This window comes from Typha latifolia, chromosome 5, assembly GCF_019914945.1.
Source record: "Typha latifolia isolate L0001 chromosome 5, TyphaL0001v2, whole genome shotgun sequence".
NCBI lineage: Eukaryota > Viridiplantae > Streptophyta > Magnoliopsida > Poales > Typhaceae > Typha > Typha latifolia.
In genome coordinates, this window is record NC_133090.1 from 12,647,015 (window position 1) to 12,664,948 (window position 17,934).

Here is a 17,934-nt window from a genome sequence, read left to right on the forward strand (position 1 = left end):
CCAAGTGTATACAAATTCTCGAAAAATAAGAGAACCCTCTTGTATATTTATAAATCAGATCAATGGCAGATGCAGATCCACGTACAATAACATCATATAAGTTTTGCCAGAAGAACACTCGTCTGCTCCTATTGATATATATTCCAAATAAAAACTTACAGTGAAGGTTTACAAGAAAGAGTAGTCGACAGCAGGGTTCAAAGAGCATTCATTCTGAGAAGAAGCCAGCCTTGACATCATACTATCTAGCTTCGATGGATGTGATTACAAACACCACAAGAAGAAGAACTGCATGCTGGAATATCCTGTCGTGGTATATCAAGGAACCTTGAGTAACTGGAACCCATGCATGGAGTTGATTCATGTGTGACCTGTTAGCTGCTTCATATTATTTTGAAGAGAACCGATTGCAGTAATTCCTGATAGTGTAAAGATGCATCACTGATCAAACCATAGGTGTAGAAAAATGCTTCGGGCTGTATTGGGTTTTGGTAAACTGACATACCAGTGCATTTACTCTACATTTAGGATTTTAATGTCTATTTTCTATGCTTCAAAGGTGAAATGAGGTATTAGTCTGTCCTAGTATTGTTTGAGTGACCAATCGTGTATGCTGAAACTGTGGAAAGGTGCGGGTTTTATGCATTTTCCTCTTGGCCTGCCCATGTCAATCCATCAATGTCCATTTAGTATTAAATATCGTCACAAGATCTAGACTTAGCCAAAACATAAGATGAATAATAAGAGACCTCTAGCGTATGATTCGGTAAAGTAAATAACAATGAAAGATAGGTTACCTCTGTGAAGTAGTGGAGCCAGTCTATATCTATTTAGCTGACAGATCATATCTCTTGAGTCATATCAATTGGTTGCTCTTGAGGGAATGTTGTGATCTTAATTCCATGCAATGGTGAAAAAGTATCCTTCTTGAAAGGTACCAGTTTACCAGAGAAAAGGACATCTATGATCCAGCTGGCCGGCTGCATGAATAAATTGAAAGGACAAATATGTTAGATCGATTGAGGAAGAAGAGATGTCTATAATGTCACCATTACTGTTCATTGGTGTAATAATAAGAACAAAAATACTAATTAGGGGCACTAGATTTGGTCAGACACTAAATGGCCTAGTTAGCTACTTCCCTCATTTGAAATTAAAAATAAAAAGCATCATTGTTAGCTTCCACGTTTATCTATGTAAAGGAAATACTTACGATCGTCTGTATATTGTACTCTAAACCACAGTGTTTCAGGTGACGTGACCCACTTGCCTCATTTTCAACAAGAATAGCACCCTGTATAGTATTCCCAACCTTCAAGCTTTGAACTAATTGCTGTATAGATGTAAAAACTTGACCTCCTCCATGCTGAAAGATGAGAATAAATTGGAAACTAGTAGTCAAAATGAGACAAAATATCACAGTTCAAAAAGGCATCAATATATTTTGGTGAAACAACATGAAAAGTGCATTTATTGAGTGTTCTTCAGAGCAAAAATGTAACTAAAAACTTGAACTTGATTTGTTTCCTGACAATTATGATTAGGAAATTTGATTTCAATTAAATCTGATGGCTGTTTGAAAGGATTAGTATCAAAAGGCTCTTAGTTTGACCAAAAAAAACAAAAAAATCTCTTCTGATCCTTGGTTAGTTAAAGAGAGAATCAGCTAAAATTTAAAAGCACTTATAGGTTAGTAAGCAAAATGAACTGGAGAAATATATAATTCCAGAAATGAATGTCAGTTTTAAAAAACATCCCTTCTATATCATTTGAAATAGCAAAAGCAATAGTGCTTGGTGATCATATGCTTCTATCTTCTCAGACATAATTTGTAGGGTATAAGCTATTTTACATTTATTTACTCCCATCTTCCCTATAACGGACAAGCTTGCATATCTACTCATCATATAACTATATAGAGAAGTTAAAGGATCTTATTTACTTAACTGGAGGTCATACTTGTACAACAAAATTAGCTGAGGTTTGAGTAAAATTAGCAAGAAATAGGATCGGTTCTGCAAATAATAACCCTTCATTGTTTATTGATTTGCTTATATGATCTCATTCAACAGGCTCGAAATTTTCCTCCATTGTAGCAGTTACTTCTACAAATAGCACGGACATTGTCCTTAACTAAGAAAGTTTTAGATGACAGAGATCTGATAGGAACATACAGAAAGAACAGAATAGGACAAATTTAAGAATCAAGAAACAGAGGAATTAGAATATGATGATAACAAGGTACCATGACAAACGATCTAGTATAAATTTCACTGCAGCTGTAATGACAGCTGATTTGTATTTACCTTTATAATATTAGAAAATTTGGAACAGAAACTGATTTTGCCATTCAGCAATATCCCAACACCATCAAAGATGAAACTGCGGTGTTCTAAGCAAAGTGGCTCTCCAATTCTCAAGCGGCTTTCCCTAAAGGCTTGAGTTGGACGAGTTAGATACCTAGCAAGAGGATAGCAGTATAAGAATTCAAGAGTGTTGAACCCCAAGAATACCACTGGATTTTTCTTAGCAAGTTACTTTTGCAGAAAGAGAAAAAGGATGAGACTTAATCTTTTGTTATCCATACCTAATTGATGCAGTACCGGACTAGAAAGAACACAAGGAGCTCAAAGAATACATGTAGACAATGTAAATACCTTAAATGCTCATAGAAAATGAAATCCAATTGTGGAAACCATGTCAAGCCATCGACAATGATTTCATATTGCCCAAGAAGCGATGTAAAATCTAGGGATAATTACACTTACACCTTCTGAACTTATGCCAAATTTCATATAAACCCTCTCATTTATTTTTTGTGACACATTGACTTCTTTAACTACAGAAAACCTTTGAAATGCCCACTCTTTTAGCCATAAGTTAGATTCTTCCATTAAACATGCAAGTGTCACATGATCAATTTTAAGACTCCCTAAGAACAACTTTATTCTTATTTCAACAAAACAAAATGAGAGCAAAGTTGATGGTAAAATAGTCATTTGATATTTTTTATTAACACTATTAGGAGGTGAGAGATTTTGCATAGTTTCAAGCATGGATGGCCGTGCCAAAGGCACGTGTAGTGTCGACCACAAACTGGCACGGCACAGCACGGCACATGTTGGAAGAGAAGAAGAGAAAAGGACGAGGAAGACTACTCACCTTTACCGCTCGCCGCTCGTCATAGACCAGTCGTCGCCACTTCTCAACGACCTCATCGTCACCGTTCACCATGGTCTCGCCACCCGGCTCCAGATCTGCAACTTAAATTTTTATTTCACCTGATCCAACCCAACCTGCCACTCCTTCCTCCTTAGTCTAGGGCATCCCGTCGTGTGCGATTGGCGACTTGGGGGCGACGAGACGACGGCGAATGGTGACAGTTGGTCTATGGCGAGCAGCGAAGCTGCTTGGAGAGGTGTCGTGCGGCACCCCTCGTGACACATGCCAGTTTGCCGCTAGCACAACCATCATTGGCTTCGAGAATCATTGTGCAAAAAAAATAAGGGATGTACGTGGAAATAAGCAATAGTTCATAGGTCTTAGTGTAATTATCTATGGACACTATAAAATAAGTTTCTTTATCTAGATCAATAAAGTAGGCAAACAAATGCATCGACACTAATTTTAGAGTACGGAAACGGAAAAAATTGCACTGCTTGTACTGCCAGATCATCATTCTTTAGTTGATTGAATCAGTTACTGCAACAGGGTAAGTTTGTTATGATGATCAGAGCAGTTATCAATCTTGCTCAAGGATGCTAACCTTGTCACTTAAGCATAGCATAGATCAAGTCCAGCTGCAGTTTATAACTCAACTTTGAATGTATGAAGATAGAAGATCTAAAACTAAGATGGACTTAAGCATGCACGAAATCTTGGTGGACCACTAGCACACCAGGAGATACAAACTAATGGAGGGGAAATGGAATAAATCTTGTTTCTTTTATATATTTACTTTAAAAAGTAGGGAGATAATAAAAGATAAGAACTAACGAGTATGTCATAAAGCAAGATCACTAAGCCTACTAATTCTGTAAAGTTTTACTTACTTCCAAGGAGTCAATAATGAACCAGCCCGGAGTGAATCAACAAGCCAATGAGCATTTAACATCCAGGCACCAGTTGCACAGCCATATAGGAACTTATTAGTTGATACCTGTCTTAACATATGTGGCACAGACCTAGTCAATCACCAAGCTAATGCAAAAGCTTTCACATATATTAGGTTATTCTAGCAGATCTAGAGACCTTAACTGAGGAAGTACGAAAAAATATCTCCAATGAAAGTATAGGAAGATATCTATTTTGGATGATAATATAAATGTGTGTGTGTTCCGTGCTTTTTGAAACACAAAAGAATCTCCAACAGAAATAAAGGAAAATATCTTTTCCAGAGGATAATATAATGTGTATATGCCTTTACTGATTTTCACTAACCAATTACATTTAAAAGTCCAGATCCCAAGGTCATATCTGAATGACAATGATATGATTACTGTGATGCTGCACGTAAATATATTATACATGTGAATGTGCTGGGAAACAAGGGTGTTGGGTAGTCAAAGATGCCTGCATAGTCAAAGCACATACGTGCGCTCTAGTCTTTTGTCAGATGACCTCTTTAATCTTCAAAAGCAATCCAAACAAATTACTCAGAATGCTCTTCTTTTGTGGCTATTCATAGTCATAACTAAAGGACATCACCGTGAGAATATAGAACAAAAGGTTGATCATTTCTACAAATGTGAGAAACAATACAGGCATACATATACACACCACATGTCCATTTTGAAAATTATGGGACTATTAAGAGTAACCGCATCTTTTTAATTTAGCAGGAAATTGGCAGTATCATGACAAACCAATTAAATAATCGATCATGCACTTGATTTAATCATTTTCAAGTAGCCTCATATTATTTTAGTCAGAAATGAGAAAAACAATGTACTAACAGGAAAAGCATCTAACAAACAATCCACAAGATTTTCCTTTCAATTTAATAATGAAAGAATAGGAATTTACCCATAATTTCTACTTTGTAATCCACAAGTAGATAGTTACAAATATATTTTCTACATGTTGCTCATTAAGCTGAGTTTCTCTAGCGGTTTTGTAATTATGATTAGCTGATAATCAGAATGACAAGAATCACAATTTTTTGAAATCTATGACAAACCTTTTTAGGGGACAGTATTATTGGGGGCTTCCAGCTTGCAGATTTCATCAACTTTCCTCTTATATTTGATGGGCAGGCCGGTACTTTGTGAAGAATATAACCCCCGAACTTTCTGATTAATACCTCAAGTTCCTTTTCTTTGCGACTTGCAAATCCAGTCAACAAAAATTCTATTCCTTGAAATATCATTTCTTCTGCATTTGACCTGGCACAACTTTTCAAAATGTTGGATTTTCCTTTCCCATTTCCGGACCTTTTCTTCAAGCTGGACTCCTTCCTTTTACTTGTTCTGCACTGTGAACCTACAAAAAATCCTAGTCAGGATTCTGATGCAAAAATATTATGTATCAACATAAATACCAAAATCAAATTAAACAGCAGAATAAAAAACTTATGATAAGCCCCACTATTAGACTTCTGCCTGCTAATCTTGGCGTTTCGAATATTATGTTCAGCTTCTAAGAACTGGACTCTCTTCTTCTGAATGACAAGCTTATTGGAAGGAATAGAAGGCAAAGTTGTTTGTAAAGGAACATTTGACAGAATCTTGGTTAGGTTTCCACGTCTAGGCTTGCTTGTGGAATTCTTATATTTACTCTTTTCTAATGCTAATAGTCCTTTTAAACTATTATCTTCAACATCGATACTGGATATCATATTGCAAGCCTGAATGCGACGCTTCTTGTTATTAAACACGAGTGCTGAGAAACTCTTGTGCTGCCGAACGACAAAAGCAGTATCATTATCCTTTGTCTCTGCAAAAGCAGAAAGTCCATTGCTTTCCTCATCATTGTGCTCAAAATCGTTAGTGTTCCCTTCAGAAGGAAAAATATCTCTTATCTTTGTTGCCGTATTAATTGATGCAACTGATTTATAAGGAATGACACCATTCCCTATTATGTCCAAAGCAGGTGTTATCGTGCTGTAAGGCTTCAGAGAATTAAACTTCTTCCGTCTTGGCAAACCAGAACTTCCAGCAATAACTTTTGGACGAACAGATTTCTCTTTCTGAACCAAAGACTTAGGAGACTGGCTCTCTTGTTGTAAAACTGATAAAGCATCTCCATTCAACATTTGGTCCTCAGCTTTTTCAGGATTGATGAAGCTTTTACCATCCTCCCCAGCCACCTTCTTGTTAACTCCATCATCAGTAAGCACCTCATTGAGAGATATGCTACATGGCACCACAGAACACATGGGTTCAGTTAACAGTAAGGTAGGAGATGCAATGTGATCTAGTGAGTCTACTCCATCAGTCTTTTCAATTATCCTATTAGAAGATCTACATGTGTCGACTAACGGCGTGCTTGAAGATGCAATTATCTCATTGTCAGCTTCTATTTTCTGAGCTAGAGGGCATCCCTCAGTGCTGTACATGGACTCTGAAATGAAGCTAGTCTCCTGATCAAATACTTCTCTTATGTGCTTCCTTGTAGTTGCATCCCCTTGCAGATTGAAATCTCCACCCTTTTAGAAAGAGAAAATGTATAACAATAAGAAACGTTGGACAAAGTGAAGCAAGAAAAATGAAAGATATATGATTTAGTTTTCATGACATCCCATTTTACCGAGTGAGTTTAGCTGGTAAAACCGTAAAAGGACATTTCTAGTTTACCTCAATAATATCATGAATTTCTTCCATGTCATCCTTGATTCCAGTTAAAGCATCTGCATTCTGGGTCAAGTTTGGTGTGAGAGCTATATATTCATTTCCAGAACATGAATTTGCAAAAGGTTGAGAAGAGGAGGATTTCACTTGATTCATAGAGGTCAGTAGTGGAGGCAAATCTTCTAATGGCTTACTAGAAGCTCCATGATTTGCTGGGGAAATGTTTCCAATATAATCAGTATCTTGAGTCCTCAAGTTCCCGTTTTGTGTTTCCATACAAAAGCTTTCTGGGATATATGTCCCCAGATAAGGCAAAGAACTGGTATGTGAATTCTGATGCTGTTTGGGATCTGAACTGACAGCATCATCAGAAGACAGTCCACCATGAAATGAATTATCAGAAGATTGAATACTTTGAGGAAAAGATAAACCAACATCACGAAATGCATCTGACATAGAATTTTCATCCAACTCCAAAAGCAAATTGGTCTCATCGACTTCATGGTCTAAGAAGGCACCATCAGCCTCTATGTCATTCAGAAAGAATTGATTCCGTGCTTGCTTAAGCCGGAGAGCAGCTTCCAAGATAGCAGCAGCTGGTAAAGAATCAGAATGTAAGCTATGGCACACCATTTCTGCAATTACAATAGCTTCAGAGGCAGCAATTGAAAGCTCAACTGCATCACCAATGCCTGCCTTCAGTTTCCGATGATCAACCTCTCCAAGAAACTTCTGTCCACTGTCCTTTTCAGGTTTGCCGAGGGGCTGTAAGATTGTTTTGATGGGTGGTTTGCAGCCTCCTAGTGACTCATCTGATTCAGGGGCTCCATTCTTCACTTCATGAAGAAAATTTTCATTGTTCTGAACTGCTAGAGCTTCAATAAAAAGTCCACATGATGAGCCTTCATTGTCAAATTTGATCATTTGAGGTCTATCATTAGCTTGACCTGAGGATAGTTGTGATGCACCACTTGTTGAAAGATGCAGAGAAAAATTCAGTGCCTGTTGAAAGGAGAAAATGAGAAGAAAGTCAGATGTATATATCACAGGAAAGAATTTGATTTATTATATCTCGGAAACCTACACTAAATTATAATGAATGTTATCCTTTTATTAATTTGTCAATGTAAGTTATTAACAAATGACAAATCTTCTTATACTGTGATTATTACCAACATCAAAATTCTTGGAGTTAACAAGAACTGATAATCATTCAGAAAAGTTCTACACGACTCCAAAGCTGACAAATTATAGAAGTGAAGGAACCTGCAGTGCTACAGATCATATAGTTAAAAACTGCAAAGAAGAGGAAACCCACAAGTACTTTCGCAGTAAAACATAAGCATGTAAATGAGTCAAGTTTCAGAATTGCAAAGATTGCCCAATGACCTCAAGGATGATAAGATTGGACAAATGGCAAAACTGGTTCCAAGAGAGGTCCTCAGCCATTAGTGTCCATAATGTAGTTAAAAGTGCATGATTGTTACCTTGTTTTTAGTAGGTACTTAAGTGGTGAGGAAGGAATAATATCTATAAAGGAGAAACCAATCTGAAATGAACATAAGGGACATATCTTTCTTGAGACACTTTTTACTCAATTCAAGCTGGTCATTGCATAATAATTAATAAGGTAACAGGGGCAGATATATTTATGTAGAGTAAGTAGCTTTTCTCAGCAACATTTTCAACACAAGTACTGGCAAAATTTTGGCAGCTTCTATGCATGATGAATGACATTTTTATAAAGAAGGATGTTATGGATAATAGAGATGATATTAAAAGACATACATTCCCAGAAGATGGAGTATTCCCATTACGTGAATTGCCATCTCCAGATAAGTACAAACAGAAACTGGAATATTCAGCATCATTCCTTGTGGAACAGTGGCCACTCTGCTTCTCATGCATGTTTTCTTCAAAAAATGACACACCCTGACAAATGACGATAGAAACAATACCAAGAATCTTTATATTAGAAATTATAAAAGACTAATAACTAAAAAATAAGAGACTAAATATATTTATTCCACAGTCCAGAGTTCCTTGTAATCTAATAAGGAGTTGCTTAGTAGATAATTACAGTTCTAGATCTCTAGCTTGATCTGTGGACTATAATATAAGAAAATAATGGATTAAGAAACCTTTTCATTCATAAAAAAAATAAGGTGAATCTACTAATCACATTTCTAATAAGAAAAGTAGAGGAGATGACTAAGGTATCTAATTGATATTTAAACCCATACCTCAGAAGGCAGCAAAGAAATGCTGCCATTATCTCCAGCATGATCCCTAAAAGTAGGAAGTTGATGGGGTTGAAGCCAAGGTGGAAGCCAAGCTGCGTCCTGTAATGCAAAAGAATCCTCTATAATCATCAACAGGATTCTCTCCAAACGCAAATTGTACTAATAAACAATCACTGTGTTTCCAAACAAAACGCATCAAATCCTACGGAAACGCAACACGACATCTAGGTCTTGCATCAAAGAAACCCAAAGTTCCACTGGAAGATGGATACCCAATTTGGAATCCCTCAGAAAGCACCGAATCTACCAAAACCTAAAAGAAGCATCAACAGAAGCGGTAAATTGTTCGAAGAAATTCCCAAACGAAGAGATGATGGGATCACTGCTTGGGGATTCGAGTGATATGTAGAAGAAGGACACGAAGTCTAACCTCGGAGAACTGAGGAGAGTGGTATCCGCAGTTCGCCATTGTGGAGCGCCTTCGGAGCGTTCGACGAAAGGAACGGAGGACTTTGGCGCCAAGGCGGCTCCTTGGCGGGTGAGCTTATTCGGGAAACGGTACTTTTCAGAATGCACCCAATTGTTCTTATAATCCCAATTTGGGGTTTATCATGGAACAATTGCATAAGCCTCTCATGGGGAACTAATTAAGAGGTATAAATGGGGTTAGAATATATAATTATAATAATAATTATTATTATTTGAATTAATGATATATCTAACTACGAGCAATTCTTTCTCAAAAAAAAAAAAGGTTAGAAATATTCTAATTATCACTACATTCTTCAAAATATTAAAATTGCCACTACTAATTTTTTTTATTATTTTAGAATTATCATAGTTAGTTTGTGACATCATACACTTGCGAATTTCTAACGTATGATTAATAAAATTAATAAATGCACGTATTTACTAAGTTACCCTTTTTGTTGAAGTATAATGTAAAATATTTATCGTAAATTTTTTCCTTGTAAAACATAAGTTTATTTTATATTGTGATCTAATATCGAGTAATATTAAATAGCTTTCAAACAAAGTTATACAATTTACAATGATAAAATAGTATTTTCTTAATCTAAGTTCAGGAATGTAATGGTAATTATAATATTTAAAAAGTTTTTGGTGGCAATTATATAAAAAATTATAATAAAAATTTAATATATATGTTTTTTTTAATAATAAAATTGTATAATTTTTAAGAGTGGAAAATTTAAAGTCCCTCTCTCAATTTGGATGGATAAAAGCCAAAACCTTGCCTTTATCTACTCTTCCAACCCAGGAACCAGACAACCAATCTATTAAACAAGACAGTTGAAAGATGACGAGAAAACTCCATTCCACTCTCTAGAAGTCAAAATCTACGAACCATCTCTGGTGGCTTCCTACGTGCATCGTCAACACTCGCTCACCCTACGTGTCACCATTTGAGATGCTCAGTTCTTCGTCCCAATCTATACAAGTACCCCACGTACATGCTTCCAATGCATGCATGCATACCTATGAAGGTGCAAGTGCAAAGGTCTACCGTCTTACCCCATGGAAATCCAAAAACAAGTCCTTCCGAGCTGCCCCTCTCCATCTTCGACCGCTTCGCGTCGAACATCCACGTGGCGGTCCTCTACGCCTTCGCCCCTCCGACGCCGACCAACGAGGCGCTCATCGACGGCTTGTCGAAGACCCTACCCCGCTTCCCCGCGCTCACTTCACGGCTTGGCTACACCCACGAGCGCCGCCGCCCATGCCTCGTGATCGGAGACGACGATGGCGGCGCGCTACTAGTCGAAGCGACTGTCGACGGTAACCTCTCCGACCACCTCCCTCTCAAGCCATCGCCGGAGTTAAGGCAGCTTCACCCTCCCACGGAAGGTGTTCGATGTATGTTCCAGGTCCAGATCAACCGATTCAACTGCGGCGGGGTGGTGATCGGCATGACGCACGTCCACACGGTGGCCGACGGGGAGTCGATGAGCCACTTCCTCGTCACGTGGGGCGAAACGGTGCGCGGTTTGCCGATCGACCGACCTCCGGTCCACGATCGATCTTTGCTCACACCGCGAAGCCCGCCGTGGTCCGAATTTCAGCACCGAGGTTTCGAGTTCTTGCCCATGGAACCAAACCAAAACCTACTACGTCTAAATCAAACCTCAGTAGATCCCAGCAAGATAACAAGCACACTGCTACACTACTCCTTAGAGTTCATATCCAAGCTGAAGTCTAGCATTACAAACAAGTGCACCACCTTCGAGGCCTTAGCAAGCCACATATGGAGGAAGATAACCATCTCTCGTGGGCTAAAATATTCCCAGCATACTACTGCAAGGGTCTCAGTCAATGGAAGAACAAAGCTAAACATACCCAATGAGTACTTCGGCAACGTTGTACTCAACGCATGCCCTGAGGCCAACGTGAAGCTACTCGTAGAAGGAGGCTTGCCGGCGGCGGCGAGGGTTATCCACGACGGCGTAAGTAAGATTGACGCACGTTACTTCCGGTCGTTCGTCGACTTCGGCGAGATCTATGGAGATGAAGAGCTTGTTCCAGTGTACGCTTTGGAAGGGAATGTGCTATGCCCTGATGTTGAAATTGATAGTTGGCTGAGGTTTAGGTATCATGAGGTGGATTTTGGAGGTGGGCTTGGTATGTGTGGTCTGCTGCTTACCTGGGTGCCCTTGGATGGTCTAGTAGTCTTCCTTCCTGTGTTGGGTGACAATGGTGGAGTAAATGTGTTTGTGTCCTTGCTTGAAAGGCATTCTAGTATTCTGAATCAGATATCTCACTCTTTGGACTAGTTAGAAATTTGCTTTCAAGTTAGAGATGTTATAATTTCAAATATTTGCTTGTTTCAAGATAATTAATAGAATAGTCAAAGTTATAAGTCTGATTCTCCTAGTAAACACAGTAAAATTGATGTTGGATGAATTTTTCGCAAAGTATTATATAGGCATGATTTTAAGTATGTTGTGATCTATCTTTATTAAATTCCACTCAAATGCCTACTATATATATTAGGGAGCTGCCTCTTTGCATAGTCTATCATTATCATAGTCCTATGAGCTCATAATCTATAAGAGAAAGGATGATAGATAGTATCAAATTTAATATATATAATAAAAACATAAAGATCAGATTTGCAAAAATTATAAACCCTTAACAAGTAATTTAAATTAATTGTCATTAACCATCCAATTATAACATGTGAGAGGCATATGTAAAAATAAGGAATACACATACAAATAAATATTTTTAAAGGTACACATGAAAGTAAAAAAATCCAGAGGAATATATACATAAATAGAGGCCTTTAGAGGGGTTTACATGCAAGAAAACCAGACAAACAATAATGTGGAGTGGAATCGCGGGGGCGGGAAATACTTCTTCTCCTTCTTCTTCTTCTTCTTCTTCTTCGCCTCCTCCTCCTCCTCCTGCGGACAAGGGAATTCTCAATCTCGCTCCCATCGAGGCTAGTATCACATGATTCAGTTCTGTAATTTGTACCTGAATCTCTGTTTCTTGGTCTCTCCGTGGGTGGTCTTCCGGTGTATCTTGCTGTATCTTTCATCAAGATCGAGAAGCAAAGTTTCAATTTCTCTTCTTAGGGCTCCAATGATAGATTTGATCTAAATTTTTTCGGCGTCTCCTGTGTTTCTTTGCTTTTCTTTAATCTATGACCAGGAGGAAGAAGAAGAAGATGATGATGACGACGGCTACGATGACGAAGAGGAGGAGGAAGAAGAAGAAGATGATGACGACGGCTACGATGACGAAGAAGAGGAACCGAGCGAGGAGGAAGAAGGGGAGATCAAGGAGATGCCCTTGTCCTCTAAACATTATCGGCTTCCTCCTTTATCCATTCCGCGGCCAGTTCACAAGCCTCTTCTCCTCGACGAGGGTAAATTGCTTCACTGGAAAGCCATTAAGCTTACGGGAGACAAGAAAAATGGGCACTAGGCCGAATCTTGGAACGGCGGACACCAGCATATTGAGCAATTCGAATGTCTTGGCAGGAAAGAATATCAGGAAACGGCTGTTTTTTCCGCCGTCACTACCCGTTGCGGAGCCTGGAGCGGCGGGGTCAGCAGACATCAGCTTATTGAGCAGTCTGAATGAATCGGCAGGAAAGGGCATCAGGAAACGGCTGGTGCTTCCGTGGTCACCTCCCATCGCGAAGGAAGACATGCGTCCCACCATTGGGGACAAGGTCTGTGAATCTCAATCCAAATCTCTAGTATGAAGTGAGAATCTTGAAAATGCTTGTTGAATTTCCCCTTAGATCACTGCATTCCCAATAAATTGCAAATGGTTAAAATTAAGTGTTTACGTTAGAAGCCATACCATAAATATCAAATTTGAGTCAGATGCATCACAAGGTAACACTTTTACAGGTTTTCATATTTTATAGGACTCTGATTAAGCTGTTCGAGATTAATAAACGATTGATAATTTTAGTTGTAGCATGTTCTACCAGCTGAACTTTAGTTGGATCCATTTTGAAACAAATGAATACTAGAAATTGCATTAGACAGAGATGGATTAGACCTTCTTAAGTTGCAGTTTTGCTGATTTTTTCTAGAATCTCGAGAAAATCACATGCTTAGTATGACAGACCACCAGCATATTGGTGGAATAATTAACTTGGTAGGGTTAACTGTACTCTTGGTAATATATTTCAAAATAGTCTTGTAACTAAGCATAAACATTTTTACATATTTATCTCTGTAACTGGATCCACTTACCAGCATCTGCATGTTATCAGCAATGAAGGACGTGAGGATAAATTGAAGTTATTGAACAGACTTTTTCTAAAAATATTGGACTTTTTCTTAGTATAGTTTGCAATGGATGTCTTAAAATGATATGGCATATGTTCTTTTAGCATGTGTACTATCTTTGACCAGTAAGGGAGCTCGCATGGATTAAACTTCTTTCTCCTATCAGGTACCATGCATATTAAACTTCCTAGTCTTTGGCCATACTGACCAGAAAATAGATAGAATGTTGGGTGCTAGATTAAAGCATCTTGTGGGAAAGTTTGAAGATATGAAAAAAATTGGAAGTTTCTTTATCTCTGGTGTTTAGTTTTCCAAACAAAAGATGCAGAACTTAGTCAAGAAGAGTCTAAATAGGGACACTAGTCCTCGCAGTTCACTATTTAACCATCCATAACCTAAAAAGTTAAATCAAACCACAACAGGGCATGCTGCATAACTATGGCTATGCCTTTTGATTTGTTATTCATCTTTTTTTTTCGGAGTTTGATTAAATAGGTCAAAACCTCAATGCTTTCCCAATTCCTGGAAGGATATTACTTGTGGGTTTGCTGTAATATGTTACAAGGTTTAAACAAGCAAGTGTGAAGCTGTATTATGCCAATATTTTGCACCACCCTGTATCTTGCCACATTATTAAAAAGCTGTTAAACTCTTAAGATACTTTTACAGGTTGACTAGTTATGTTTATCATATTCGTTGGTCAACTAAGATGTGAAATGAAACCACAGATCCAAGCTGTATGGATCAGCCATCTGATTCTGTTCATCTTTCTTGCAAAAGTTCTTTATTAGATCAGTGCCTCCTTAGATAGAACTGGATGCTTGCTCTCCTAGCATTCTGCTAAAAATCTTACTCGTGAATCTTTCTGAAACATTTTCATGGAAGTATGAGTTTCATATTTCATGTGCATTCTTTACGTAGAAGAATTTTGATATTGCAGGAATCACTTTCAGAATTAGCTGCTGAATACTCGTCAGATAATTACATCATACAGGAGAAAATCAAGGTTTATTTTTCATGACTAGTTTAACTTTAATATTATCAGGATTTGGAAACAGTTGCCTTGATAAATGAACCCTCTGCCAGCTTCTTGAAGAAAAATATTCTTCCTTCAGACGAACACGTCGAGATGGCAACTGCTTCTTCCGAAGTTTCCTATTTTCCTACCTGGTTCTTGTTTCCCTTTTTTGTTTCTTGAATTACTGTAGTTCTCCATAATGTGGTGATACTCTTTGGTTTTCCTGCTTTCAGGTTCTAATTTGGAATCTGTAAACAGGAGCATATTGTTGAGATGCAAGATGAAGATGAGGTTGATCGCATTATTGATCATCTCGAACTGTATAAGCTGGATTGTGAGGAGAATGAAAAACTCTTTATTTCCCTGTTTGAAGTAATTCCTTTTCCTGTTTACCAATTCATAAGTAGATGTAATTTCATTTATCATGTACTTCTGCATATATTCTTTACTAATGACCATTTTAACTGGTATATTTTACTTATCACCTGCTCATCCTGATGAACATTGTGAGTTTGAGACAATTTTCTAGAAAATTTGTTGATTTTTCAATTCTAAAACATATGGATTCATAATAATTGGTGACAATCGATCCATTACTCTTCTTTCTGGGCTCCTTTAATGATTTAATGCATCACATGCTGGCTACCACATGTGAAAAATTAAAGATGATGTCATGCAAGTCCTAATGCAAAAATCATCTATCAAATGCTCTTTCCCTTTAAGTTTTTGTACATATATGCCATCAATTTTAGACAAATAAAATAGCTATAAGATATTTAACCTTAAATGGAAATCAAACATCAATTCTCTTCAACATCCATTTAGTATCAAAAGGCTGTTATGCACCACATAATATAAGATATTTCTTTGTGTTACTCTAGCCCAAAATGTTGCCAAGTAACTTAAGAGTCTTATTCTAGGACAAGCTCAATTACACGGTCACACATGAAAGTTGTTTCATTCTGATCTTTTATAGATTAGTGGACTATCCAAGTCAATGTGCGAACCATATGATGAGAGCTAATAAAATGAAACTTCTCTTTACTTGAATATGTGAAAACTACAGTACAAGATACTCTACTCTGTATTATTATAGATCTAGAAAAACAAGTATAGTAAGTTGGTTTACATGCAAGAATATTGTGTTGAAGGCGCTGTTGCATCAGAAAGTTTTGAAAACTTGGGTACGACAATAATCATATCAACACTTACCAAGTTAAATCGTGTTAGATGTATATACCTTCATTTCCACTGATGATAACAATGTCCCAAACTCCTGCGGTCATGATACAAGATTCTTATTAACTATCTTCAGTTTCTATCAGTTTCCTACTATTTCTTCAATTTAATATAAAGATATAAAAGAAAACTGGAAGTTCCTATACCTTTTTCATCAAGTGGAGCATTTCCCAGTGTACATTTTTGTTATCTTTTATGCTTTACATGAACCTAGACTTTTTCCTCAAAGGTACCTCCTTGTACACTATTTTATATTCTCTCTGAATTGTTCATTTGGTTTATCAATATGACGTCTGTTTTTTTCCAGGACTTCCGTTCCTTTCTCAGAGAAATTCCAGAAGGGAAATTTACTAATATAATGTAAATAAATGTTATGTTGCTTGGGAGTATGTGGTTTAGGAGCAGTTATCCAGATGATCACATTATTTGGCAAATTTCGTTCTCTGTTATTTCTTTCAGCAATATTTTTTCTGCTGAAAAACGCAAAGCTTTTCTCTGTAGATTCACTCATGAAGAGCTCTTGGACCGGAGTCTGGATGAGCTTGAATCAAGCGCCTGTGAGAATTGTCGAACAAGTCTGTTTCTTTTTGTGCCCCCATGATTCAGTATATAATATAGTTTGTTGGTCAGTTTTGTCTTTCCTTAGATTAGTCACTTCTCTTGAGATTTGCAAGAGGGAAGATTTTTACAAACCATTTTTGGGTGCGATGAAACAGCAAAGTATGATTGAGGTATGAATTGCCACTACCTTATCACCTTCCGCCAGAAAATATTACACTGTTCTGTTTGTAACTATGGTAAATAATTGCATCTTTCTCAACATAATCTGATCAACAATCTTCTAGATTTGCTATATGATAGTCTTTATTACTCTTATTAGATTAAATAGTATTTTATGCCAATCTTCTTGCAATCAGCCTGATTTCCTAGAAAGTGGATTTCTTTTTTTCTTTCTGAAGAAATATACCCCTTGAATGATGAATGTTATTTCCATTAAAAAGGAAGATTTTCTGATTTATTTTGATCTTTAGTGGTGTAATCAAGTTGGGGAATCGAACACAATATATGTGCATCCTTTTTATATCTCTGCTGTTACAGTCAAGCAGGAACTCTCGCCAGATCCGGATGCTTACTACTTGTTTTTCTCCTGTTGATGTTCTTTCATGGCGACAGTACTGCCAGGAGGAAGTCTTCCCAATGGGCATAGAAGTTGACAATGTGCATATCATTGCTCTCTCCAATGCATTACGCGTTCCCATACGACTGGAGAATCTTGATACTTCCTTGCTTTCTGGAACCGTGCAACTGAACCACCATGACTTCACTCCTGAGTTGATCTCCACGAGTTCCACAGTTTCGGATACTCTCCCAAGCTTCAGTAGAAAGACTTGTTCTTCTTCAACAACTTCCATCTCGGCAGCAGATCCTTCTCGATCGAGTGACGCTGCTGAAATCCATGCAACTGATGTTAGGGGCACTGCAACTCTTCCAGAGATTGGCTCTTCTGAGAAAAGTGGCTCAAGCACAAGCAACATCTCTTCTTCAGATCAACAAGTGCCCTATGTAATCTTGCTATATAGGCCTGGCCACTATGATATCCTTTATCCCAAGTGACTTCTTCGCCGGTCAAAGATTACAAAACGTGGAAAGCATGGAGCCATGAGGAAATATTTCTGCTATGATTTGTTTTTTTTTTCCTCTCATTTAGATATATCAATGTAAGGATTCATTGGTTATATGTTCAGATTCATTGGTAAATAATATACATTCATTGGTTACAGAACTAGTCAGTTTCTCACTTCATTATATAGTTGATAATAATTTGAGTATTGCTTTAGCTAGTGATTCTATGCGTCATGGCCGTCCGATGCGATCAC

The 17,934-nt window shown here is 37.6% G+C and overlaps 3 protein-coding genes across 12 annotated transcripts; 2 read left to right on the plus strand and 1 right to left on the minus strand.

Annotated features, from left to right (window-relative positions):
* Positions 1-26: 26 nt before the first annotated feature.
* LOC140788101 (uncharacterized) lies at positions 27-9,536 on the minus strand. 9 transcript variants are annotated; one of them, XR_012108963.1, is made up of 12 exons: positions 9,462-9,536; positions 9,032-9,130; positions 8,577-8,720; positions 6,795-7,790; positions 5,587-6,646; positions 5,180-5,481; positions 4,053-4,159; positions 2,307-2,460; positions 1,214-1,366; positions 798-980; positions 506-658; positions 27-419 (listed from the first exon to the last, which is right to left on the minus strand). XR_012108963.1 is itself a non-coding variant. In XM_073137225.1 (11 exons), the coding sequence occupies exons 1-10, from the start codon at positions 9,498-9,500 to the stop codon at positions 843-845; spliced, it is 3,192 nt and encodes a 1,063-aa protein (XP_072993326.1). In that variant the 5' UTR covers positions 9,501-9,536; the 3' UTR covers positions 27-371; positions 798-842. The 9 variants fall into 9 exon arrangements, 4 of the variants coding, with proteins under 4 accessions (XP_072993326.1, XP_072993325.1, XP_072993324.1 ...); XR_012108964.1 differs by lacking the exon at positions 9,462-9,536 and adding an exon at positions 9,304-9,399; XM_073137225.1 differs by lacking the exon at positions 506-658 and having other exon boundaries at positions 27-371.
* Positions 9,537-10,530: 994 nt separating this feature from the next.
* LOC140789162 (tryptamine hydroxycinnamoyltransferase 1-like) lies at positions 10,531-11,820 on the plus strand. Its single transcript, XM_073138769.1, has one exon. It carries the CDS (start codon positions 10,531-10,533, stop codon positions 11,818-11,820), a length of 1,290 nt encoding a protein of 429 aa, XP_072994870.1.
* A 545-nt stretch (positions 11,821-12,365) lies between these two features.
* LOC140788223 (uncharacterized) lies at positions 12,366-17,843 on the plus strand. 2 transcript variants are annotated; one of them, XM_073137391.1, is made up of 10 exons: positions 12,366-12,491; positions 12,704-12,920; positions 13,036-13,229; positions 14,741-14,806; positions 14,887-14,970; positions 15,077-15,190; positions 16,365-16,417; positions 16,559-16,614; positions 16,688-16,788; positions 17,231-17,843. In XM_073137391.1, the coding sequence occupies exons 1-10, from the start codon at positions 12,372-12,374 to the stop codon at positions 17,669-17,671; spliced, it is 1,446 nt and encodes a 481-aa protein (XP_072993492.1). In that variant the 5' UTR covers positions 12,366-12,371; the 3' UTR covers positions 17,672-17,843. The 2 variants fall into 2 exon arrangements, with proteins under 2 accessions (XP_072993492.1, XP_072993493.1); XM_073137392.1 differs by lacking the exons at positions 14,741-14,806; positions 16,365-16,417 and having other exon boundaries at positions 12,429-13,229; positions 14,846-14,970.
* Positions 17,844-17,934: the final 91 nt, after the last annotated feature.

Bases quoted from the DNA above. Each gene is read 5' to 3' on its own strand.
- LOC140788101 (XM_073137225.1), bottom strand. From the start codon at position 9,500: ATGGCGAACTGCGGATACCACTCTCCTCAGTTCTCCGAG. The intron at 9,131-9,461 runs GTTAGACTTCGT...TTTGCATTACAG, and splicing joins ACTCTCCTCAGTTCTCCGAG to GACGCAGCTTGGCTTCCACC. The intron at 8,721-9,031 runs GTATGGGTTTAA...GTCATTTGTCAG, and splicing joins TTTCTTTGCTGCCTTCTGAG to GGTGTGTCATTTTTTGAAGA.
- LOC140789162 (XM_073138769.1), top strand. From the start codon at position 10,531: ATGAAGGTGCAAGTGCAAAGGTCTACCGTCTTACCCCATGGAAATCCA.
- LOC140788223 (XM_073137391.1), top strand. From the start codon at position 12,372: ATGTGGAGTGGAATCGCGGGGGCGGGAAATACTTCTTCTCCTTCTTCT. The intron at 13,230-14,740 runs GTCTGTGAATCT...TTGATATTGCAG, and splicing joins GTCCCACCATTGGGGACAAG to GAATCACTTTCAGAATTAGC. The intron at 16,615-16,687 runs GTGAGAATTGTC...TTTGTTGGTCAG, and splicing joins TGAGCTTGAATCAAGCGCCT to TTTTGTCTTTCCTTAGATTA.